Source organism: Salvelinus namaycush, chromosome 3, assembly GCF_016432855.1.
Source record: "Salvelinus namaycush isolate Seneca chromosome 3, SaNama_1.0, whole genome shotgun sequence".
NCBI classification, from domain to species: Eukaryota; Metazoa; Chordata; class Actinopteri; order Salmoniformes; family Salmonidae; genus Salvelinus; species Salvelinus namaycush.
Genome location: NC_052309.1, coordinates 59,750,349 through 59,776,382, shown reverse-complemented (window position 1 = coordinate 59,776,382; position 26,034 = coordinate 59,750,349). Strand labels below are relative to the sequence as shown.

General features: G+C 42.8%; 1 protein-coding gene and 1 pseudogene across 1 annotated transcript; one reads left to right on the top strand and one right to left on the bottom strand.

Annotated features, from left to right (window-relative positions):
• The window catches only part of LOC120043954, a 129,421-nt pseudogene extending 111,843 nt beyond the window's left edge, over positions 1–17,578 (top strand).
• Positions 17,579–21,654: 4,076 nt separating this feature from the next.
• Positions 21,655–25,982, bottom strand: LOC120044440 (protein shisa-3 homolog). Its single transcript, XM_038989089.1, has 2 exons — positions 25,297–25,982; positions 21,655–23,086 (listed from the first exon to the last, which is right to left on the bottom strand). The coding sequence occupies exons 1-2, from the start codon at positions 25,565–25,567 to the stop codon at positions 22,500–22,502; spliced, it is 858 nt and encodes a 285-aa protein (XP_038845017.1). The 5' UTR covers positions 25,568–25,982; the 3' UTR covers positions 21,655–22,499.
• Positions 25,983–26,034: the final 52 nt, after the last annotated feature.

The following is a 26,034-nucleotide window of genomic DNA, read 5'->3' as shown; positions in this document are numbered from 1 at the left end:
TCAGGCAAAGTAATCACACGCCGCTACTCTGAGCCGATTGGATCAGTCTGTCCCTTTGCCATCGCATGAAGGATGGCGTTGAAAAATCTATTTTCTTAGACTAAGACACAGTTTCAAGAATGTCAAATATGACAAACGACTGTATTGGCGTGTCCATATCATATTCAGAGTGAAACAACAGTCTTATTTGTATATATAAGTCAATTCCAAACTTGTACAGCAAACATGAGACTTACACCTCTATACGATGTGTACAAAACTGAGCTCTGCAACAGCAACAAAAGCTTACTCGTCTGCTCCAAACAAGATCTTAGGCCGTGTTGAGTGGCAGACTGAATGCTCTATGGCTATGAACGTTTCTGACTTGTTAGTGATAGACTGTGTGTGTGTGCATGTGTTTGAATGTGTGTGTCTGCGTCTTTGTGTGTCTGTGTCTGTGTCTCCAGTGGCTGTGAGAGGTTGACAGCCTGTCAAAACACTGCGGACACCACTGTCTGCCTGCCCAGATGAGTTTATTAGTTTGTCCTAAAAATACAATCACACCCCCCTGCACTCCAGCTCCCATAGGCCTCCAGGAATGAGCCATTGCTCGCATCTACCAAACACTGCTGGCTCGGCCAGGATTGGGTGTATCTGTCATCCAAATCTTTAACAGATAAACGTTTATTAAGATTAAGTTAAGCGTTGAATTTACAGATTAGCAAAGTAGTCAGACCTTCGATGCAGTTCATAAAATTTGTAACAGTATTTTTCAGAAGTTTGTTGTAAAATTAGAAGCTGGTTTATTTTTCATGCTCGTTGACTTAATTTAATGTACTTAAGGTGCTGAGCCTATATGCGCAGTTCATTTCCAAAATACTTTCAAGACAGTTTAAGTGCGGCTATTAAAATGTGTGATACACTGGATGAAAACGAAAATATTTACAGTGATGTTACGGGGGAAAAAAGTCTAGGTTTCTACCCGGGACTCTGCCGAACTTCAAACTTGACGTGAAAATGTCTTGTGCGCGCGCCTATGTTCTTTTCCCTCAACTTATGTATTTTGGTCATTGCCGGGGCAACATAGATAAAACTCCATTCATTCCAATACCATTTCAAACATTAGGAAAATGCCATTTTGATTTCCAGTTATTTGGGATTTCCTCTTTCCCAGATGTTTTGTCAGACATTAAAGTCCATTTCTAATAGCTCATTTGGGAACACCTGAACTCTTTGATATCTTTCACACTGATCCGTGTGTGTGTGTGCGTGTGCGTGTGCCCTAAGGCACCGTCCCAGGGTCCAGCTTGTTTCGTATTACAGGAAGACCATTGTCTTGTAAGGCCCAAATTGCTGATGCGAGGGGACGTGTGTTTTGCTCGTTAACATGTAATGACAGATAGTTTCAATGCAGCCGGTCCAAAGCAAACACAGCCCTGCGGAGACGACTGTATGGGACGGCCCACGGCAAGAGTATCCCTCCCTGTCTCCCTCTGACTTGCCAGACCAAATGGAACCTCCCGAGTCCTGGAGTTCCGACAGGGCCAATGCGTTTTGAGACTTTCGTCTAAACAGCAAACTGTTGTCTGACGATCTGTGTGTTTTTGATGACCAGGGAGAAGATGCTGTCTCCTAAAATGTCAGAGTTACGATATCTAGAGAGATGTAGGCCTACATCAGAGGTGGATGAAGAAGAGTTTCCTCCAAGCTTGTGTTTTCCCAATGATACCATATCAGTCTCAATGCACTCTTAGGGCTGCATCCTAAACGGCACCCTTTTCCCTATATAGTGCAATGCACTACTTGTGATCAGAGCTCTATAGGGCTCTGGTCAAAAGTAGTGCACTAAATAGAGAATATGGTTCCATTTGAGCCTTGGTTATCTCATGTCTCATCTGTGGATTTATCTTGGCACTCTGTAGACAATGAGAGCATTTAGAATATACTGCACACAAAAACATTGGGACAGTGTTTATTATTTGAAGGTTATAGAGCATAACAAATAGCTCTTTCTCTCTGTTGGCTGTCCTTACTACTACAAGTCAACGGGCATGAAGGGCAATGGTTCCAATGGTACACATACACAGCTGTAGTTGACCTCCATCTTTTTATAGGTCAATAAAAGACTACCTTTAGAACTTATATCAGTGGACTTTAATGTGTAGCTGCTCTGCCCTTCTCATGTTTCGCTGGAAAATGTGACGACAAGGGTGAATACGTGTATCCTACTGTATTTCCTCCCCTCTGGCTAGAAGTTGCCACAGATCTATAGGATTAGCTACTTGCTCACCTCAATCATTGGAAGGTTGAACGCAAAACTGACCTTATCTTTGTCTGAGGTCAGCTACAGTACATCCTACTCCATCCCCCTCTCCACTGGTATGGTGTGTGTATAATGCCTCTTCCTAGTCAGACATGGAGCAGTCAATCAATCAATCAATAAAAAAAATTATAAGGCCCTTTTTACATCCGCAGATGTCACAAAGTGCTTATACAGAAACCCTGCCTAAAACCCCAAAGAGCAAGTAATGCCGATGTAGAAACACGGTGGCTAGGAAAAACTCTCTAGACAGGTAGGAACGTAGGAAGAAACCTAGAGAGGAACCAGGGGTGGCCAGTCCTCGTATGGCTGTGCCGGGTGGAGATTGTAAGAGTACACGGCCATTAAGGCCAGATTGTTCTTCAAGATGTTCATCGATGACCAGCAGGGTCAAATAATAATCACAGTGGTTACAGAGGGTGCAACAGGTCAGCACCTCAGGAGTAAAAGCTTCCAATTGGCTCATTCTTCTCCCCCTGTAACTATTCCCCAGGTCATTGCTGTAAATGAGAATGTGTTCTCAGTCAACTTACCTAATAAAATAAGGGTCAAATAAAAAACGTCAGTTGGCTTTTTGAGACAGCGTGTGCTGTACCCAAGGTTTCTTCACTGATAGGGAATAGTTGGAATAAGGGGCTTGGACATACTTCCCATTTGTGTCGTTTGGAATGACCCCATTAAAGAGTGTAAAGGATACGACAGTACTGACTGACTAGCATAGTAAAGGACACTACAGGACTAACTAGCATAGTAAAGGACACCACAGTAACTAACTGCACAAAGCTACTTCCTCAGCCCTAGGGGGGTTCTAAGGATCATAGTTGAAACCAAAACAACACGAGTGTCATTTAGTCACGGTGGACTACCAACTATGGTCAAATTAGGTTGACCCATCATTTTATTGTTTGGAAATGCCATTTTATGTAATAGAAATGCCTAAAGCAAGGTGACCCTTTTATGTTCTGCTGAGGACCTCCTTTACTGCTTCACAAACTATTTTGGTTGCAATGACCCAAGGAATTTGTTCCTGTTGTTCTGTGTGTGTGTGTACATGTGTGTCTCAGGCGGACATGATGTTCAGTTCGGGAATCTTCTGGATGGGCCTGGTCTTTATCCCTGTCACCTCCCTGGTCTTTGACATGGCCTACAAAGTGTGCGATCCCCTCCATGCACCTCCATGTCCTGCTTTAGGACACCTTTTGAGGAAAAACTTCTTAGATCACAAATAGATCACATGCACTCTAACACATTTACATATACAGTTGAAGTCGCATTCCGCATTCCGCTTCGCTCCACAGGTAGTATTACCATTTCATTTTCATTTTCATTACAGTACAACGGTTTGATTTGTTTGATCTTAGCTAGCTACATAGCCGTCTTTGTATCAAAGATAATTGTGTAGTTATTGAGGTTCGCTAGCCAGCCATTTTCGTCCTAACGTAACGTAACGTAGTCAACACTGCTAGCTAGCCAGCTAGCCACCGAATAGCAGCACTGTAGAAACGATTACATTACAACGGAACGACTTGATTAGTGTAGTGTTAGCTAGCTACATAGTTGTCTTTGCTATCTTTGTATCTAAGATAATTGTGTAGTTTTGAGTAATTATCGGTTAGCTAGCCAGCTATTTTCGTCCGCCGCGCTGCCGTTCTCCTACCTAGTCAACACTGCTAGCTAACACTGCTAGCTAGCCAACTTCTACCGAATAGCAGCACTGTAGAAACTTACATTACAACGGAACGACTTGATTAGCGTAGTGTTAGCTAGCTACATAGTTGTCTTTGCTGTCCTTGTATCCAAGATAATTGTGTAGTTTAGAGAAATTTAGAGAAATTGTCGAGGTTACCTAGCCAGTTAGAGGTTACCTAGCCAGCTACACTTTCAAACAAAGTCAACAACGCAGCCACTGCTAGCCAGCCTACTTCACCAGCCAGCAGTACTATATCATTTTAGTCAATAAGATTTTATTTTTTTTTGCAACGTAAGCTTAACTTTCTGAACATTCGAGACGTGTAGTCCACTTGTCATTCTAATCTCCTTTGCATTAGCGTAGCCTCTTCTGTAGCCTGTCAACTATGTGTCTGTCTATCCCTCTTCTCTCCTCTCTGCACAGACCATACAAACGCTTCACACCGCGTGGCCGCCGCTACTCTAACCTGGTGGTCCCAGCGCGCACGACCCACGTGGAGTTCCAGGTCTCCGGCAGCCTCTGGAACTGCCGATCTGCGGCCAACAAGGCAGAGTTCATCTCAGCCTATGCGTCCCTCCAGTCCCTCGACTTCTTGGCACTGACGGAAACATGGATTACCACTGATAACACTGCTACTCCTACTGCTCTCTCCTCGTCTGCCCACGTGTTCTCGCACACCCCGAGAGCTTCTGGTCAGCGGGGTGGTGGCACTGGGATCCTCATCTCTCCCAAGTGGACATTCTCTCTTTCTCCCCTGACCCATCTGTCTATCGCCTCCTTTGAATTCCATGCTGTCACAGTTACCAGCCCTTTCAAGCTTAACATCCTTATCATTTATCGCCCTCCAGGTTCCCTTGGAGAGTTCATCGATGAGCTTGACGCCCTGATAAGTTCCTTTCCTGAGGATGGCTCACCTCTCACAGTTCTGGGTGACTTTAACCTCCCCACGTCTACCTTTGACTCATTCCTCTCTGCCTCCTTCTTTCCACTCCTCTCCTCTTTTGACCTCACCCTCTCACCTTCCCCCCCTACTCACAAGGCAGGCAATACGCTTGACCTCATCTTTACTAGATGCTGTTCTTCCACTAATCTCACTGCAACTCCCCTCCAAGTCTCCGACCACTACCTTGTATCCTTTTCCCTCTCGCTCTCATCCAACACTTCCCACACTGCCCCTACTCGGATGGTATCGCGCCGTCCCAACCTTCGCTCTCTCTCCCCCGCTACTCTCTCCTCTTCCATCCTATCATCTCTTCCCTCGGCTCAAACCTTCTCCAACCTATCTCCTGATTCTGCCTCCTCAACCCTCCTCTCCTCCCTTTCTGCATCCTTTGACTCTCTATGTCCCCTATCCTCCAGGCCGGCTCGGTCCTCCCCTCCTGCTCCGTGGCTCGACGACTCACTGCGAGCTCACAGAACAGGGCTCCGGGCAGCCGAGCGGAAATGGAGGAAAACTCGCCTCCCTGCGGACCTGGCATCCTTTCACTCCCTCCTCTCTACATTCTCCTCTTCTGTCTCTGCTGCTAAAGCCACTTTCTACCACTCTAAATTCCAAGCATCTGCCTCTAACCCTAGGAAGCTCTTTGCCACCTTCTCCTCCCTCCTGAATCCTCCTCCCCCTCCTCCCCCCTCCTCCCTCTCTGCAGATGACTTCGTCAACCATTTTGAAAAAAAGGTCGACGACATCCGATCCTCGTTTGCTAAGTCAAACGACACCGCTGGTTCTGCTCACACTGCCCTACCCTGTGCTTTGACCTCTTTCTCCCCTCTCTCTCCAGATGAAATCTCGCGTCTTGTGACGGCCGGCCGCCCAACAACCTGCCCGCTTGACCCTATCCCCTCCTCTCTTCTCCAGACCATTTCCGGAGACCTTCTCCCTTACCTCACCTCGCTCATCAACTCATCCTTGACCGCTGGCTACGTCCCTTCCGTCTTCAAGAGAGCGAGAGTTGCACCCCTTCTGAAAAAACCTACACTCGATCCCTCCGATGTCAACAACTACAGACCAGTATCCCTTCTTTCTTTTCTCTCCAAAACTCTTGAACGTGCCGTCCTTGGCCAGCTCTCCTGCTATCTCTCTCAGAATGACCTTCTTGATCCAAATCAGTCAGGTTTCAAGACTAGTCATTCAACTGAGACTGCTCTTCTCTGTGTCACGGAGGCGCTCCGCACTGCTAAAGCTAACTCTCTCTCCTCTGCTCTCATCCTTCTAGACCTATCGGCTGCCTTTGATACTGTGAACCATCAGATCCTCCTCTCCACCCTCTCCGAGCTGGGCATCTCCGGCGCGGCCCACGCTTGGATTGCGTCCTACCTGACAGGTCGCTCCTACCAGGTGGCGTGGCGAGAATCTGTCTCCGCACCACGTGCTCTCACCACTGGTGTCCCCCAGGGCTCTGTTCTAGGCCCTCTCCTATTCTCGCTATACACCAAGTCACTTGGCTCTGTCATATCCTCACATGGTCTCTCCTATCATTGCTATGCAGACGACACACAATTAATCTTCTCCTTTCCCCCCTCTGATAACCAGGTGGCGAATCGCATCTCTGCATGTCTGGCAGACATATCAGTGTGGATGACGGATCACCACCTCAAGCTGAACCTCGGCAAGACGGAGCTGCTCTTCCTCCCGGGGAAGGACTGCCCGTTCCATGATCTCGCCATCACGGTTGACAACTCCATTGTGTCCTCCTCCCAGAGTGCTAAGAACCTTGGCGTGATCCTGGACAACACCCTGTCGTTCTCAACTCACATCAAGGCGGTGACCCGTTCCTGTAGGTTCATGCTCTACAACATTCGCAGAGTACGACCCTGCCTCACACAGGAAGCGGCGCAGGTCCTAATCCAGGCACTTGTCATCTCCCGTCTGGATTACTGCAACTCGCTGTTGGCTGGGCTCCCTGCCTGTGCTATTAAACCCCTACAACTCATCCAGAACGCCGCAGCCCGTCTGGTGTTCAACCTTCCCAAGTTCTCTCACGTCACCCCGCTCCTCCGCTCTCTCCACTGGCTTCCAGTTGAAGCTCGCATCCGCTACAAGACCATGGTGCTTGCCTACGGAGCTGTGAGGGGAACGGCACCTCCGTACCTTCAGGCTCTGATCAGGCCCTACACCCAAACAAGGGCACTGCGTTCATCCACCTCTGGCCTGCTCGCCTCCCTACCTCTGAGGAAGTACAGTTCCCGCTCAGCCCAGTCAAAACTGTTCGCTGCTCTGGCACCCCAATGTTGGAACAAACTCCCTCACGACGCCAGGTCAGCGGAGTCAATCACCACCTTCCGGAGACACCTGAAACCCCACCTCTTTAAGGAATACCTAGGATAGGATAAAGTAATCCTTCTAACCCCCCCCTCCCCCTTAAAAGAGTTAGATGCACTATTGTAAAGTGGTTGTTCCACTGGATATCATAAGGTGAATGCACCAATTTGTAAGTCGCTCTGGATAAGAGCGTCTGCTAAATGACTTAAATGTAAATGTAAGTCGGAAATTTACATACACTTAAGTTGGAGTCATCAAAACTAGTTTTTCAACCACTCCACAAATTTCTTGTTAACAAACTATAGTTTTGGCAAGTCAGTTAGGACATCTACTTTGTGCATGACACAAGTAATTTTTCCAACAATTGTTTATAGACAGATTATTTCACTTTATAACTGTAACTGTATCAAAATTCCAGTTTACATAGACTAAGTTGACTGTGCCTTTAAACAGCTTGGAAAATTCCAGAAAATTATTTCATGGCTTTAACAAGCTTCGGATAAGCTAATTGACATAATTATTGACATAATTTGGAGGTGTACCTGTGGATGTATTTCAAGGCCTAGCTTCAAACTCAGTGCCTCTTTGCTTGACATCATGGGAAAATCAAACGAAATCAGCCAAGACCTCAGAAAAAAAATTGTAGACCTTCAAAAGTCTGGTTCATCCTTGGGAGCAATCTCCAAATGCCTGAAGGTACCACGTTCATCTGTACAAACAATAGTACGCAGGTATAAACAACATGGGACCACACAGCCGTCATACCACTCAGGAAGGAGACATGTTCTGTCTCCTAGAGATGAACGTACTTTGATGCGAAAAGTGCATATCAATCCCAGAACAACAGCAAAGGACCTTGTGAAGATGCTGGAAAAAACAGGTACAAAAGTATCTATATCCACAGTAAAATGAGTCCTTTATCGACATAACCTGAAAGGCCGCTCAGCAAGGAAGAAGTCACTGCTCCAAAAAAAGATCATACATTTTGGAGAAATGTGCTCTGGTCTGATGAAACAAAAATGGAACTGTTTGGCCATAATGACCACCATTATGTTTGGAGGAAAAAGGGGGAGGCTTGCAAGCCGAAGAACACTGTCCCAACCGTGAAGCATGGGGGTGGTAGCATCATGTTGTGGGGGTGCTTTGCTGCAGGAGGGACTGGTGCACTTCACAAAATAGATGGCATCATGAGGCTGGAAAATTATGTGGATATATTGAAGCAACATCTCAAGACATCAGTTAGGAAGTTAAAGCTTGGTCGGAAATGGGTCTTCCAAATGGACAATGACCCCAAGCATACTTCCAAAGTTGTGGCAAAATGGCTTAAGGACAACAAAGTCAAGGTATTGGAGTGGCCATCACAAAGCCCTGACCTCAATCCTGTAGAATATTTGTGGGCAGAACTGAAAAAGTGTGTGCGAGCAAGGAGGCCTACAAACCCGACTGTTACACCAGCTCTGTCAGGAGGAATGGGCCAAAATTCACCCAATTTATTGTGGGAAGCTTGTGGAAGGCTACCCAAAATGTTTCACCCAAGTTAAACAATTTAAAGGCAATGCTACCAAATACTAATTGAGTGTATGCAAACTTCTGACCCACTGGGAATGTGATGAAAGAAATAAAAGCTGAAGTAAATCATTCTCTCTACTATTATTCTGACATTTCACATTCTTAAAATAAAGTGGTAATCCTAACTGACCTAAAACAGGGAATTTGTACTCTGATTAAATGTCAGGAATTATGAAGAGCTGAGTTTAAATGTATTTGGCTAAGATGTATATAGTCTTCCGACTTCAACTGTACACTGAGTATACCAAACATTAGGAGCATCTTCCTAATATTGAGTTGCACCCCAATTTGTCGGGCATGTACTCTACAAGGTGTCGAAAGCGTTCCGCAGGGATGCTGGCGCATGTTGACTCCAATGCTTCCCACAGTTGTTTAGAATTGGCTGGATGTCCTTTGGGTGGTGGACCATTCTTGATACACACAGGAAACTGTTGAGCATGAAAAACCTGCAAGATCTGCAGTTCTTGACACAAACCGGTGCGTCTGGCACCTACTACCATACCCTCTACAAAGGCACTTAAATATTTTGTCTTGCCCATTCACCCTCTGAATGGCACACATACACAATCCATGTCTCTATTGTCTCAAGGCTTAAAAATACTTCCTTAACCCATCTCCTCCCCTTCATCTACACTGATTGAAGTGGATTTAGCCAGTTACATCAATAAGGGATCATAGCTTTCACCTTGTCAGTCTATGACAGGGAAAGAGCAATGTTTTGTATACTCAGTGTAGAAAAACATTTATAATATTAACTTACATATACAAGCAATTTATATTTATGAGGATTTATAGGATATCTGTGGTGTAACATTTATAGTGTTTGATTAATAACAAATTCTTAAGTTTGTAATAATTATAGTTATTTGATTTACAGCAAGAGATACTGACTGATTCCAAGTATAGATAAGTGTGTACAACTCTGACTTAAATCATTCATTGAAGTAAGTATAGGGATCTCAATCTTAATCAGCCTAATAGTCCTGGGAAAGACAAAGGAATTCAACTCACAGCAGATACAATTTGTTACAGACAACTGGCAAATTAAGCTAATAGGGTTTTTATATACAGTTCCTTTGGTAAAGTATTCAGACCTCCAGCCTTATTAAAAAATGTATTAAATAAATACAAATGCTCAGCAATCTACACACAATACCCCATGATGACAAAGCGAAAACAGGTTTTTAGAAATGTTTGCTAATTTATAAAAATAAAAAAAACAGAAATACCTTATTTACTTAATGGGATAGCCCACTTTTTTTCAATTTTCGCCTAAATGACATACCTAAATCTAGCTGCCTGTAGCTCAGGCCCTGAAGCAAGAATATACATATTCTTGGTACCATTTCAAAGAAAACACTTTGAAGTTTGTGGAAATGTGAATTGAATGTAGGAGAATATAACACAATAGATCTGGTAGAAGAAAATACAAAGAAAAAACCAACCAGTCTTTTTATACCACCATCTTTGAAATGCAAGAGAAAGGTCATAATTATAGCCATCACTCTGGTTGTAATTCCAATAGTGCCCACCTGATGGCAGCGGTGTATGTGCAAAGTTTCAGATGGATAACTTGACGTATGAGTGAACAACAAGACTTTTAGTGTGAAGTCCCCAGGCACATTTGGGCAAATCGTGAAGGAGACATTCGCATTCATATTCCATTTTTCTGCAAGAATATTGTCAAATCTCTATACTTGAACTTTGATTTAGCTTTCCAAGTATTTGTAGCCATATTATAAGTTCAACATTTGCAAAACAACAAGTTTTCATAACTTCATAACTCTGAATATCCTTATAATTTTTGTCCAAAATGAAAAGGCATGCTGTCGTACAAGGTTAGTAGCTACATTTTACGACATATACATGGTTTCCGGATACTCCCGTAAATCCCAGCTTATTGGCTATCTAGCTAGCTTTGTTTGACAAAGATTGGTGCTTATTTGACAAAGATAGTCGTTCAAGTGATGGCCGCCCGCGTCATCGGCGTGCCTTGAAGGCATCTCTCTCTCACAAAATATGGTGTCCTATAGGATATACTACACCCTTAATGAAATAGTGAAGTCTTGTTACCTTCTAGGATCTATGAGGAATAGACACAAATTTGATTTGACTCGTTGAAACAATGTTTAGCGTGAGATTTTCACAGATTCCTTTCTTTGCAAATTGAACGAGTGGAAATACAAAATCGATCGTGCATGCTATATGGACCTTTTTAGGATATGAAAAATAATTTTATCTAACAAAACGACACTTGATGTTATCTCTGGGACCCTTTGGATGATAAATCAGAGCAGGATTTCAGAATGTAAGTACACATTTCACCTTCAGAGGTGAACTTATCAAACCTATCGCATTGAAAAAAGTGTTTTATTGTTAGGAGCTCCCCTCAAACAATAGCATGGCATTTTTTCACAGTAAGCACCTGTAAATTGGACAGTGCAGTTATATTAACAAGAATTTAAGCTTTCAGCCGATATAAGACACATGTTTCCCGACATTTGTTGTTTCTCTAAAATCTGCGATCTTGACATAACGCGCTGCATGATTTACAACTGTCCAGTTGACGGAACGCCAATCCTTAATTAAGTATTCAAACCCTTTGCTATGAGACTCAAAATTGAGCTCAGGTGCATCCTGTTTCCACTGATCATCCTTGAGATTCTTCTACAACTTGATTGGAGTCCACCTGTGGTAATTCAATTGATTGGACATGATTTCGAAAGACACACACCTGTCTATATAAGGTCCCACAGTTGACAGTGCATATTAGAGCAAAAACCAAGCCATGAGGTCAAAGGAATTGTCCGTAGAGCTCCGAGACAGGATTGTGTCAAGTCACAGATCTGGGGAAGGGTACCAAAAAATGTCTGCAGCATTGACGGTCCCCAAGAACACAGTGGCCTCCATCATTCTTAAATGGAAGAAGTTTGGAACCACAAAGACTCTTCCTAGAGCTGGCCACCCATCCAAGCTGCGTAATCGGGGGAGAAGGGCCTTGGTCAGGGAAGTGACCAAGAACCCAATGGTCACTCTGACAGAGCTCTAGAGTTCCTCTGTGGAGATGGGAGAACCTTCCAGAAGGACAACCATCTCTGCAGCACTCCACCAATCAGGCCTTTATGGTAGAGTGGCCAGACAGTAGCCACTCCTCAGTAAAAGGCACGACAGCCCGCTTGGAGTTTGCCAAAAGGCACCTAAAGACTCTCAGACCATGATGAACAAGATTCTCTGGTCTGATGAAACCAAGATTGAACTCTTTGGCCTGAATGCCAAGCATCAAGTTTGGAGGAAACCTGGCACCATACCTACGATGAAGCATAGTGGTGGCAACTTCATGCTGTGGGGATGTTTTTCAGCGGCAGGGACTGGGAGTCTAGTCAGGATTGAGGCAGAGATGAAGAGAGCAAAGTACAGAGAGATCGTCAATGAAAACCGGTACCCGATAAAACATATCAGGAGAGACCTGAAAATAGCTGTGCATCAACGCTACCCATCCAACCTGACAGAGCTTGAGAGGATCTGCAGAGAAAAATGGGAGAAACTTCCCAAATACAGGTGTGCCAAGCTTGTAGCGTCATACCCAAGAATACTTGAGGCCGTAATCGCTGCCAAAGGTGCTTCAACAAAGTGCTTAGTAAAGGTCCTGAATACTTATGTAAATGTGATATTTCATTTTATTTTATTTTTTAATTAGCAAACATTTCTAAAAACTTGTTTTTGCTTTGTCAATATGGCGTATTGTGTGTACAGTCGTGGCCAAAAGTTTTGAGAATGACACAAATATACATTTTCACAAAGTCTGCTGCCTCAGTTTGTATGATGGTAATTTGCATATACTCCAGATGTTATGAAGAGTGATCAGATGAATTGCAATTAATTGCAAAGTCTCTCTTTGCCATGCAAATGAACTGAATCCCCCCCCAAAATTTCCACTGAGTTTCAGTCCTGCCACAAAAAGACCAGCTGACATCATGCCAGGGATTCTCTCGTTAACACAGGTGTGAGTGTTGGCGAGGACAAGGCTGGAGATAACTCTGTCATGCTGATTGAGTTCGAATAACAGACTGGAAGCTTCAAAAGGAGGGTGGTGCTTGGAATCATTGTTCTTCCTCTGTCAACCATGGTTACCTGCAAGGAAACACGTGCCGTCATCATTTATTTGCACAAAAAGGGCTTCACAGGCAAGGATATTGCTGCCAGTAAGATTGCACCTAAATCTACCATTTATCAGATCATCAAGAACTTCAAGGAGAGCGGTTCAATTGTTGTGAAGAAGGCTTCAGGGCGCCCAAGAAAGTCCAGCAAGCGCCAGGACCGTCTCCTAAAGTTGATTCAGCTGCGGGATCGGGGCATCATCAGTACAGAGCTTGCTCAGGAATGACAGCAGGCAGGTGTGAGTGCATCTGCACGCACAGTGAGTATTTTTTGGGGGGGAGGATGGCCTGGTTTCAAGAAGGGCAGCAAAGAAGCCACTTCTCTCCAGGAAAAACATCAGGGACAGACTGATATTCTGCAAAATGTACAGGGATTGGACTGCTGAGGACTGGGGTAAAGTCATTTTCTCTGATGAATCCACTTTCCGATTGTTTGGGGCATCCGAAAAAAAAGCTTGTCTGGAGAAGATAAGGTGAGCGATACCATCAGACCTGTGTCATGCCAACAGTAAAGCATCCTGAGACCATTCATGTATGGGGATGCTTCTCAGCCAAGGGAGTGGGCTCACTCACAATTTTGCCTAAGAAACACAGCCATGAATAAAGAATTGTACCAACACATCCTCCGAGAGCAACTTCTCCAAACTTTCCAGGAACAGTTTGGTGACGAACAATGCCTTTTCCAGCATGATGGAACACCTTGCCATAAGGCAAAAGTGATAACTAAGTGGCTCGGGGAACAAAACATCGATATTTTGGGTCCATGGCCAGGAAACACCCCAGACCTTAATCCCATTGAGAACTTGTGGTCAATCCTCAAGAGGCGGGTGGATAAACAAAACCCCACAAATTCTGAAAAACTCCAAGCATTGATTATGCAAGAATGGGATGCCATCAGTCAGGATGTGGCTCAGAAGTTAATTGACAGCATGCCAGGGCAGATTGCAGAGGTCTTGAAAAAGAAGGGTCAACACTGCAAATATCGACTCTTTGCATCAACTTCATGTAATTGTCAATAAAAGCCTTTGACACTTGTAATTATACTTCAGTATTTCATAGTAACATCTGACCAAAATATCTAAAGACACTGAAGCAGAAAACTTTGTGGAAATTAATATTTGTGTCATTCTCAAAACTTTTGTCCACGACTGTAGATTGATAAGGTAAAAAAACAATTGAATCAATTTTGGAATAGGCTGTAACCTAACAAAATTTTGAAAAAGTGAAGGGCTCTGAATACTTTACGATGGCACTGTACTTGGCACCTACTGTACTTTGCCTCTGTATATAGTCTTATGCAGAACGTTTGAGAAAAGCCTCGTGGACTGATTTGGGATGTTGGGTACATAGGCATATAATAATACTGTATAATAATATCAAATAGTGTTGTATTCAATTGTGGTTGTGAATGCCTGTTGGTGACGTCTGCTCCTTTTGACCAACAGTCTGAAGGGGTGTACTTTAAGACCATGGTGGATGAGGTACAGGAGCTGGAAGCCTTGTCCAAGGACCCCGGAGCCGTGGTGCGCGGGAAGAGGTACTGTACCATCTCAGACACTTTTCTCACCTTCCTTCTTTTCCCAGGGGTGTGTCCCAAATGGCACCCCTTTCCCTATATAGTGCACTACTTTTGACCAGAGCCCTATTGGTCCTGGTCAAAAGTACTGCATTAAATAGGAAATATGGTGTTTTTTAGGACTCATGCTATGTTTTATTCTTCACAATGCCTCATAACTCTAGGATATCTGAATTACTTTTCTTAATACCATACATTCCTGAATACTCGTTGTATTTCTTCTTACACAGCATGTACAACACATGATTTACAGTGTCATACAGTTTATAACTTCTAAACGTATACAGTGTATAGCTTATATTTGCTCCTTGTGGATTCACAAATATTTATCCTGGCTTCCCTATTGTTAGTATTTTGGCATAATTACTGTCTGCCTACTGTACACATACGGTACAGTTCACTCTGTACCGAAATGGCTGATTTTTAATGGAATATCTACATAGGAGTACAGAGGCCCATTTTCAGCATCACTCCTTTGTTCAAATGGCACGTTGTGTTAGCTAATCCAAGTTTATCATTTTAAAAGGCTAGTTGATCATTAGAAAACGATTTTGCAATTATGTTAGCACAGTTGACAACTGTTGTGCAGATTAAAGAAGCAATAAAACTGGCCTTCTTGGATTTCTATTTGCCGTATATGTTTTTGCTTGGAACATTATTCTTTCCCTCTGAAAGTGTGTGGCGAGAGGCTGTACTGTACTGTACTGTACTGTAGCACCTCCAGTATATTCAAGACATGCATCTTGAGCTGAGCTCCCGGAGATGGGGGTTGTCCCAAATGGCACCCTATTCCCTATATTGTGCACTACTTTTGACCAAGGCTCTGGCCAAAAGTAGTGCACTATGTAGGGAAATGGGTGCCATTTGACACAGTAATGGGCTCGTATCAGTAAGCCGGGGACGGACCCCATCGAAGGCCCGTGGAGTTCATTAGCATGGATCAGATCAGTGTGAAATCTCCTGCCGGCTGAAAGTCTTCCCCCATTGGCCAGAGTCCAGGGCCCAGCAGGCTAGGAACCTGGCCCTGGAGCTGAAGACACATACACTCAGTTCCTTTCTCACATGCACACACAAGTATATAAACACACATACATACATGCACGCAAACCACCATTGCCACCGCTCTCTCTTTCTCCCTTTCTCTCTTTTTCACACACACACACACACACACACACACACACACACACACACACACACACACACACACACACACACACACACACACACACACACACACACACACACACACACACACACACACACATCCTTGTTTTACTATCCTTGTGGGGACTTTGGGGATTTCTGGTACCCACGAGGATGGTACTACAAGCACACACAAACAAACACAGAATCCTCCCCTTCCTCCTCTCCCTACATGGTCTCTCCTCAGCAGGAAGTGCAGTTGGCTGGTCTCTCTTCTCTGGTCATGTGGAGTACATGCCTCACACACTGACCTGGAGGCAAGCCCTCATGTTGTTTTCTTAGAGAGAGAGACACATTTTCTCTCAGCACTGGTCCAAAGACTCAAGACAGGCATTTTGTATTGAGTATAGTTCCTATGTGGATACATAGCGCCATATTATGGGGATTCCATACATAGCTCTGAAGGGGACTCTGTGTGTCTCTTAAATGGCACCCTATTCCCTGTATACTACACTACTTTTGACCAGAGCCCTATGGGTCCTGGTCAAAAGTAGTGCACTGCATAGGGAATATGGTGCCATTTGGGATGCAAGCTCAGCATTGGGGATGTGCTAATACTCCGCTGATCCCAATGCTCTTTAGAATTCGATATGCATGTTCCACGTTAGCCAGATGCAGGAAATCCACATACATAATCCTGTCGTTAACCCCATTAAGTAACACAAAAGTGCTCCACTGTTCCCTGTTGGTGTTCCTCTGCCTGTTATTACAACCCCCCTAACACTATGTGTGTCCCAAATAGCACCTTTTTCCTTTTATAGTGCACTGCTTTTGAAAAGGGCCCAAATACTATTTGGGATGCACCCTAATGGACAGTCTTGTCCCATCTAGTACAAATTACATAGGCCTAGTAGTCTAGATAGAAGCTTCAAGACAATACAGATGGAATGGGTTTCATTTGGTTTGTTGGATTTGATTTATTTCTGTTCTTTTCGCCAACAGTTTATTTATTTTTTGTCTCGTTGGTGGGGATGGGATCGGTTTTGTGTGATCCATTTTATTTTTGCCTCCTTACCTGTAGAGAAACCATACCCCCGATCCCTATTAGAAACCCCACCTATGCCCTTTTCACAGTATCGCGCCGACCCGAAACACATTGTCCTTTACAACAGGCTTTCAGCAACTATGATGGATGTGTAACCAGGCCATCTCGGTACAGCTTGGTTTGGTTCGGCTCAGCTCGGTTCGGCTCAATACTGTGAAAAGCCCTCTATGTACCCACCTCTCCTTCCCTGTGTGCTGTGCCCTGTGTGAGTGGTGGTTAGAGCGAAAACCATTCAATAATCGTGTGCGATATTATTCCCACAATGCACTCCTCTCACTGGGCCTTTTGAACTCATCTGCTGGCCTGCAGGTAGTGACCAAGTCATTTGAGACCTAAAGGTGAGCTAAGGGATCAAAGGTTAAGGTTGCGATAAGTAAAGTAAGTAAAGATGGTAGGTGTCAGGTAACATGACTGACCCTCCCTCGCTTAGCACTGGTCAAGCTTTTTAGGGAGCATGTTGTTATTTTTCATTAATGTTGTTTTCATTCAATTGAAACTTACGTTGATTCTTGGTTTATTTAGAAAGTCATTCTTTAATTTATTTTTATTCAGTTAAAATCATTTTTATGAATTTTTGTTTTGAAATGGTTTACTTTAAACTAAGTTAGTGTCTTTCTAATCATGGTTAGAATTTGAACGTGTCAGCCATCGTTTCTCACTCTGTTCATCTGTTCTGCTTGCAGATGGATACGCCTTTTCTCAAGACGGAACGGAGTGGTCTCCCAGTCTGAGGTCATCCGGGCGTACGACACCACCAAACAGCGGACCAACGAGTGGTGAAACCACGCCGCTCTCGGCCAGGACAGCCAATCACGATTCACAGTCGTTTTCCGACAGCGATTTGAATCTGAAGGGGGCAGCCTCCAGATAACCCTAGCCCGAGCATCTCGGGAATTTGGAGATGACAGAGGGATATCTTGTACATCAAAAATGGAAAATAACTAGAAACAAAAAAGCATTCAAAAAGTATTCACTATGCTGTAGTTGTGTGTCCAGCAGACATAAGCACTGTGCTTGCATTTTTAACAGAGTCTGTGGTCTGAAATTCCTTATGGTTCCTGCTCAGTTAAATGTGTTGAAGTATAACCATCTTAATGTCTCCTCCTTTCATATTCATAGAAAAAATATGAGCATTGAGCCAAAACAATCTATCATTTTGTCAAAAACTGTCAACATTTTTAGGTATGTGTACTCCAATTGGTGACAGAATAATCCAGATTTGTTTTTGATAAAATATTTAAAAAATAAATGTAAATGCAGATTTAAAAAATATCCACCAAGCATATTAACAATTGACCACTTCAGAACAGACATTTTGTTTGTTTTGTTGTTCTTTTGCGTTTTGAAAAAAAAGTATCTTCTGTATAATAAGGCCTTACATTTGTTCATGCCTTCAGCCATCCATGTTTCTTTTTCTTCAAAATGTTTCTTTTTTATTTAAGAAGTATGTAGTTACCGTGCCTAAATTGCCTTGTCTTTTTAATGATAGAGTCCTGAAACTTCAAATTCCAAAAATGTTGTACAGCAGTTTGATTGCTTTTAACAAGTAATTGCATTCCACACATTACTCAGCTGTAACAATCACAATGGTGCCGAACTAGACTTTTTCCCTGATAGAATGCGTAAGATATCCTAGTTAGCTAGTTTAGAACAGTGCTCTACCCCTCGATTGGCAAGATGAGCTCACCACCCGTATTGTACTCGTGTATACAATGTGGTAACAAGTGCGGCACATATAAAATCAAGGTTCCGTTGTTACTTTCTACCGAGTGTTTTGGGGGGGTGTGGCTGTATGACGATCCTGTTGAATTTCCGTATGTGGCAACTTTTCTTTCACAATCTTATATTCCCTTGGAATAGAGAGTTAATTCTTCTAACATAAGTGCCATTAGCTTAAGAGAGAGAGAACATTTGCCAGAAAACTCCACACAGTATCAAAACTACTTTGTCTCTATAGTTATTCTGTGAATTTGTATTTTTATATTGGAGAAGTACGAATTTTGCATTGACCGGCTTTGTAATGAATTTTTGTCTTCTTTTTTTTGACAAACAAAAGAATGCTAGAGTGATGAGAAATATATTTCTTAAATGTCTTGTTGTTATTAATATTGTTCTAATAACTGCTTGGTTTATTTATTATTTGACTGTATGTTTGTTCTCTTCTCCCTATGGGAGATCAGTTTCCAGACTCTGTGTGTGCGTGTGTGTGTGTGTGTGTGTGCGTGCGTGCGTGCGTGATCTGTCGTCTGCATGTGCATCTTCTACTATGGATAACTTCTACGTATGCATGTCTGTGTCCTTAATGTGAGACTGGGAGCCCTTGGAACCTCAGGTCTTATTTTGCATTATTTGAGTGTGTGTTTGAGGATCTGTATGGGTGGGTGACTGACTGAGTGACTGAGTGTGCAATACATGGTTGTCCGTGTGTATGGCGCTGCTTGCTCCTCGTCTGTCTGCACGACTCCAGGTATAATGATGGTGTGCTGTCTGCTGCATGGCTCTCTGCGTGGCCAGACCTCAGCCGTGATAGCGTCAGGGCCCAGGACCAAGTCTCTCGCTTGACAGGAGATGTTGAACAATGCACAATGTTACCTTTCCAATGGTGGATATTTTGGTATTATCTGGTTATTGTCATTTCTCTGGGTGTACATGTTTGTAACTTTTTGTTTCTCTCGTGCAGTGTACCTCTTCTTTACAATAACTATTTTTGTGGTTTTTCCTGGTTTTAGTGAGGGTATCAGTAAAAATGTATTTGTTATGCTATACTTTCGTGTTTCGATTGATTAGTTATGAACTGCTGTCATAATTCCCAAATGCTGAATGTGGTTCTTCTGATGTGAAATTGGTCATGGAAGGCTTGGACTGTTGCTTTTTCAAAAACTGTTGTCTGTGATAATTGTGGGCTGCATAAATGTAAAAAATAAAACTTATTTGGTTTATTCTACTACAACACCCTCAAGTGTTGGTCACTACAGAAAAAAAATCACTTTTCAATTTGTTTGATTATTGTTTATTTTTAGGTCTTTCATTGAATGATTGTTCTGCATTTTGGGACTGCAAACGTAAGTGTTATGTCTTGGATGTCGATGAAGGTGGGGTTAAATGCAGAAGACACATTTCAGTTGAATACATTCAGTTGGACAACGGACTAGGTATCCCCCCCTTTCCCTTTCCTTTCCCTGCCATGAAGGACTACTACTAAAATACACTTTACAAACAAGGAAATCAACCTTTGGTCATCATCTCTGACCTACCGTCATAGAAATGGAACATTCCACTCCAATATCTATGGCTGTCTACGCTGCATCTCAAATGGCGCCCTAGATATAGTGTACTACTCTGGTCAAAAGTTTGGGCACTATGTCGGGAACAAGGTGCCATCCTTCATTTCGGACTTTGTAAACGTCCAAAATGAGGGGAGGCAGCTAGTTGTTTCCCCCATCGAATCATATGCCTATGTGTGTGGTAGCAAACAGGACCTGCAGAGCAATGAGAACCTAAACAGGAAAAGGCAGGGGAGACGGAAAACATAGTTCCCTTCCATGCGTGACAAACAAACAAATGTCGTCATTATGGTGACGTTGTACTCCCTGGTGACTGGTGATCTGAGGTTTACTGTGGGGCCGTGTGGTAGAATATCCTTTTTGTTATAATTACAATAATTTGTCTCTGTTATTGACAAAGTATCCACTATCATAGCAGTATCACAAAACCAACATAGATGGTTTCTCTTTAGTCGTTAGTTCATGAAATACATATTTTTCTGACTAGGTGTACCCTTGCTAGAGTATTCATACAAGAGTCCTTGGATTACTGTCAATGTAACTTCAAAAAGATTCAATCTGTGAGGTATTTTCTTTGAGTTCTAAATAGATTTAGAGCAGTATTATACAGGACCATCTAGAATACAGTATCTGAAAGAAGATGAATTTTTCATGTGTTTTTAAAAACCAGAAGTGTCCAAGCATACCCAAATGTATAGACAATGTGTTGACATCTGCGCAACTATAGCACAAATAGCTCCAAAGAGTAGTATGCATGTGCTACCAAAGGTTTCTATTGGAATGGGATGCTTGTCTGGGTAAACATTGTAGATTTAGAGCCTTCCAAAAAAAGAAAGAAGGACAGCAATACCCAAAGATTGTTGTGGCAGTCATCTCTGGGAATTGCTGGAATTTTTCCTTTGTTTGGAAGACTCAGTCTAGCGCCAAACATGATCCACTGTATGATCTATTGTATCTAATCTGCCATAATAGGTCAGTGATTGCCAAGTTTATTTCACACTTAAATGACTAGGGTACAGAGAAGTCTTTGGACTCTTGCCATACCTGCTCATCCAACCCAAAACTCTTCCCTATTTCTGGGACCAGTTGTTTTTAACACTGTGGCCATGACAGAATCATTTAGCATTGACAATGACTGATCTCGTTGCAACATTCCTCGTGTGAAGTCTGGCGCAAGATTGAGCGACAGGTAGCGAACGACTATGGCCTTTATGAACCGTTTCAGTTGCCTATATGTCTGAGGCTGGAGAAAGGGGGACTCCGCTATCTGTAAGCCAACATTTTGGCTTGTAGTTTCTGTATTTAAGGTTCAATGTGTCATTAATGTTTGTGAATATCTTTGCATCCCCTCTCTTCAGTATAATTAAGTAGTACATTAATAAACCAAATATGGAGGCTGCAGTTGGGCTAAAAGGTGAAACACAAACTCAGGATTGTGACTTTAACAGCATAAAGGAAAAAGTCGCAAGCCATTTTCAGAAGTTAGTACTATACAGTACAAAATATATCCGTTAGTGAGCAATTAAGCAATTCTCAACCATTCAATCTTGGATTACTAAAGAGTAGGTTTAATTTTCGGGAAATACTGACCAACTGTTGAGTGTCTTCTAGTTGTAGCATTGCATGACAAGTACTCACAATCATAGAATTAGTCATTAGAATACTAATTAGATACTGGTGTTGACTAATATTATCATTAAATATAAACAAACCTATAGTTCAGCCAGTGAGCACTGTACACACAGTACATCCTTTGGCTTTGTTCACCCTACTGCACAACTTGGTGTCAGTCCTTCCCCTCTTATAGGGGCTTGCAATTGTCAAAATTATAATTTGATTAAATGTCCAACAGCTCGCAACAAAATGTGTAGAACACTTATTAATAATGTTGCTGCCACAAAAGTTGTGACAATTTAACATCACCATTTAACCAAAGTGTGTTTAAAAGAGAAAGGGAAGACAGAATATTGTTTACAATAGAAATGTATATATAAAAAAGTGCATAACATTGAAAACAATATTGACCAATTAACAGTCCTGTCTGTTCTGAGCAGAAATCCATTCCTGTAATTTAGAGAGACAATACTCTCATGTACTCTGCTCGACTAGGAAGCTTTCTCGTGGTTTATCTTGAACACAGCCTCCTGTCTCCCAGTCTCCATTCAACAGGCCTACTGCAGTGCATGTCAGGGCAGTCCTTCCGGTAGCCGATGACTGTGTGTCTGTCCACAAAACACACCAGGGTCATGTTCAGTACAGTTCACTGATTTAAAACAAACTCATACTGGGCAGGTACAGGTAGTCCCTTCCTGTTGTTTCGGTCTGTTTTCTTCCGTTTAGTGCTTAATGAACATGACCCTACTCACGTCCCACAGTGTGCTCCTGTAATCCACCTCCTCGTTGCCAAGGAAGCCCCGTCAGCTCTGTCCAAAGTCTGCAAAGCCCTTAGCCCCGCCGGAAAAGGGCTCCGGCTGTAGGGGGAAGAAGTACTGCTGGGGCAGCAGGAAGCCTGTGCCCTGGGCCAGGTGAGGCTGTTGGTGTGGGTGCATGGGCTGGTGCAGCTGCAGCTGGGCATGAGGGTGCTGGCGGCCGCCTGGCACGCAGGCTGCAGGGGAGGTGTAGGGGGGCGGAGGGGGTGGTGGTAGTAGCGGCTGGGGTGTGGAGGTGAAGACACGGGTGCTTGGTGCAGACGCCGACACCAAGCACCCGTGCTGCTGCCCCTGACCTCCGAGGGAGAAGCGGCGCACCGAGCTGCTCCCGCCAGCTGAGCTTGAACTGGTGGCCGTGCTGGACTGGCGCGAGGGGGTGCGCAGGCCGGGTGGCGCAGTGGTCAGGATCATGGGGATGGTCTCGCCCTGGCAGTTGCGCAGCGAGAAGCGGATAGCCTGCTGGGTAGGCTGCTTGGGCCGCAGGCAGGTGCAACAGTAGACGGCAACCAGGGAGCCCACCACCACGAAGGCCACAAAGATGGAGCCCACCATCAGAAAGGGCACGTAGATAGGCTCTGCAAGGAGGAACAGGTGTTTGAATACTTGTACACTTAACTTGAGTACCTGTTTAAAAACTTGAAAAAGCACCCCTTTACCTTCCTTGAAGTAATCACAGATCTGAATACTGGTTTTATTGGTGAAAGCAATATGGTGGTAGCATTGCTTACACCTAACAAATCACTTACATACCTGTGCTCACCTCAAGGAAACTAGGAAGAATGTATTCATAAAGTAACAGGGCCAATGAGAAGTGGAGTTTATACTCAACTCTATTTGGAGTCAGTGGAAATATGTGTGTGTAATAAACTGTATTGCAAACATGCACAGACATATGGGAACATCTTGATTGAATAAGATATGCATCTGTGAAATCATTAATTTTTCTACAGAATCCAGAATTACACCTTTTTTATGGAAAGGTATTCAGGAGAAAATACATTTCTGAAGACAAAGGTCAAATGTTACTCTTTACCTTCCTAAATCCACTCAAAATTCAACATGTATTTACATGAACTCACAAGACATAGTTTTGTAATGTTGCAAAAATATTTTCAATAGCCCATTTTAATGTCAGACTGGTAGTAAACGTTTCTGGATCACAATACAATGTAAGAAGACTACTGGGGTGTATTACACAAACACTGTGCTGCAAAAACAACTATTTTGCGACTATAAAAATAAACAACTACATTTAGGCTGTCTTAATACAATGTATTCAAAGTGTTAAAAGGCATTATATATATTTTTATTTCATGTAACCCACAAAACCAGGCGTTTTGTAGTTATTAATAGGCCTATCATTTAGCTAAATTTTATTTCTTGGTTTTTGGTTAGTCATTGTCTCTATATTTATTTGTTTAAGGCCTGAATTGAACTATGCAAAAGGCTACTGTGCGAATGTTCATTCAGAAGCGTTTTTTCTGAAGACAATGTATTTTTCCAAAATGTAGATTAAACGTTCAGATTACACCTTAAATTAGCAATTGGCACCAGGGGAGGAAATTATTTTAAGTTGAATTATTATCAGAAAAAAGGAGGAAATTGTATTAAACACCCTATAGGGTTTAGCAACTTGGGAGACCATTAAATTGAGCGATTTGGTGTAATTCGTTTTTAATTTTTTTTATATATGTTTCAGTTTTACTCCATAAATGGTACACATTTGGAACTAATGCTGATAAATAATTCCATGTGAATGAAAACTCTTCTTTTTAAATTAGAAATGAATTATTAAGATAATAACCCCTGCTACACAGGCGTATCGAATACACATCTGATGGCGATTTGATGTCACCTTTGGATACAGTAGGGCATAGGCTATTCTGCTATTGGTGTGCAAAGTTATTATTTAGATTGCAGGATTATTACAAAGTTGCATGGTTTATATAGTGGTCAACATCAATCCACTTCTTTTCACAGCCTACTACTTTCCAGCCCTGGTCTCTATAAAAATAAAAACCTATGATTGGGTCTATGATTTCTTGATCCGGCCTTGATTGTAACACTCCAGGTGTATCGCATGCCCACTTTTCGTTTCCTTGTTTTGGGGCCGATAACAACACACCTAACCGGTTGTCACATGAAGCCCAAGCCCCCAAAAACTGGTGCCCCACATGCTTACAATCAGAGCTGCTTAGTGCTGACACCCCACAGAGTTCCTTTGTAAATCAAGATGGGCTGTCATTTCTGCATCTTGATAGTTATAACTAAATGAAAAGTTAGTTTTAGTGCTTATGTTAGGTTTCAAAATGACAACATACATTGTAATGAGATTCTTAGGACAATGTAGGTTTTGAAAACAAAACATAGGGTGTGATAGATATATAGATAACAGCATGATCCCCCCCCCCCCTCCCCTTGTATTATATGGATGTCATTTTTGCCATCTAAATTATTTAAAAATAGGCTAAAAAAAGATGATGGATTTATAGGTTAAATGTAATCTTAATAATATAGACTATAACTAAGACTGATTGAAAACAAAACAACTTTTATAATGAAATAGGTAGGCTATGCATGCCTGACACTGACCTGAAAAGGCTGAATGGTGAAACAAACTTCACTCTCATTTGAGTGACATGCATGGTTCATTAAAAGCGTATCGAGATATTGAATGTTGAACTATTTCACTACATTGAATCTTTGGAAATCCCACTTTTTTGAAGTTAATTGTGCATTAACTTGTCCACTCCTGCCAGGCTCTGCTTTGGTAGTCTAAACTTACGCGCTGCAAACTCCGTGTTATTCAGTTCTCGGTCGTTGGTACAGCTTCCCTGATCCAGCCGTGCGTCCACAGCCGCGCAACAGTACCGCAGGGAGCAAGACCCGCAGCACACGGTCGCGTCCATGGTGTCAAAGTCCTCCGGACACTGAAAGCCTTCGTGGTAATTTCCGTTACTGTCCAGCCACCCATGGCAGTACTCCCCTTGTGCGTCTGATATCCGTAGATTCCAGGTCAGGTAGCCCAGCAAGAGGTAGTTTAGCAGTCGCATCATCCCGACAAAACCTTATTTTAACCCAGTAGCCTACACAGTATTCCTTAACTCCTACCTTGACTTTAAAATATTCGCATGATGAATTCGGTTTGAAACAGTTCCACGGTTGAATTACCTACAGTTTCAATGGTGTTTTAATTGTCATCATTCGTTTGATTTTAATTCAACCATACGAATTTTTGCATTTATATCCATTTGGCATATACTCTCCTCATCCAAAATCGAACCAGTATCAGGTCACACGTGTAAAATAAGCTTGAATTGAACTCTCAAGTTTGTCCAGGTGAATGATTGTTTCAGTCTCTTCTCAACGTGTAATTATTGTGCAGGCAAAGACAATCAGATATGTAACCGAGAGTGTATCTGAACTTTACCCAGACATTTCTTCTCTTCAGAGCGTTCTTTTGGAAACCATTAAAATAAGTAATTAATCCATAGTTCTTCAGTTCCGTGAGATGTGATACGGA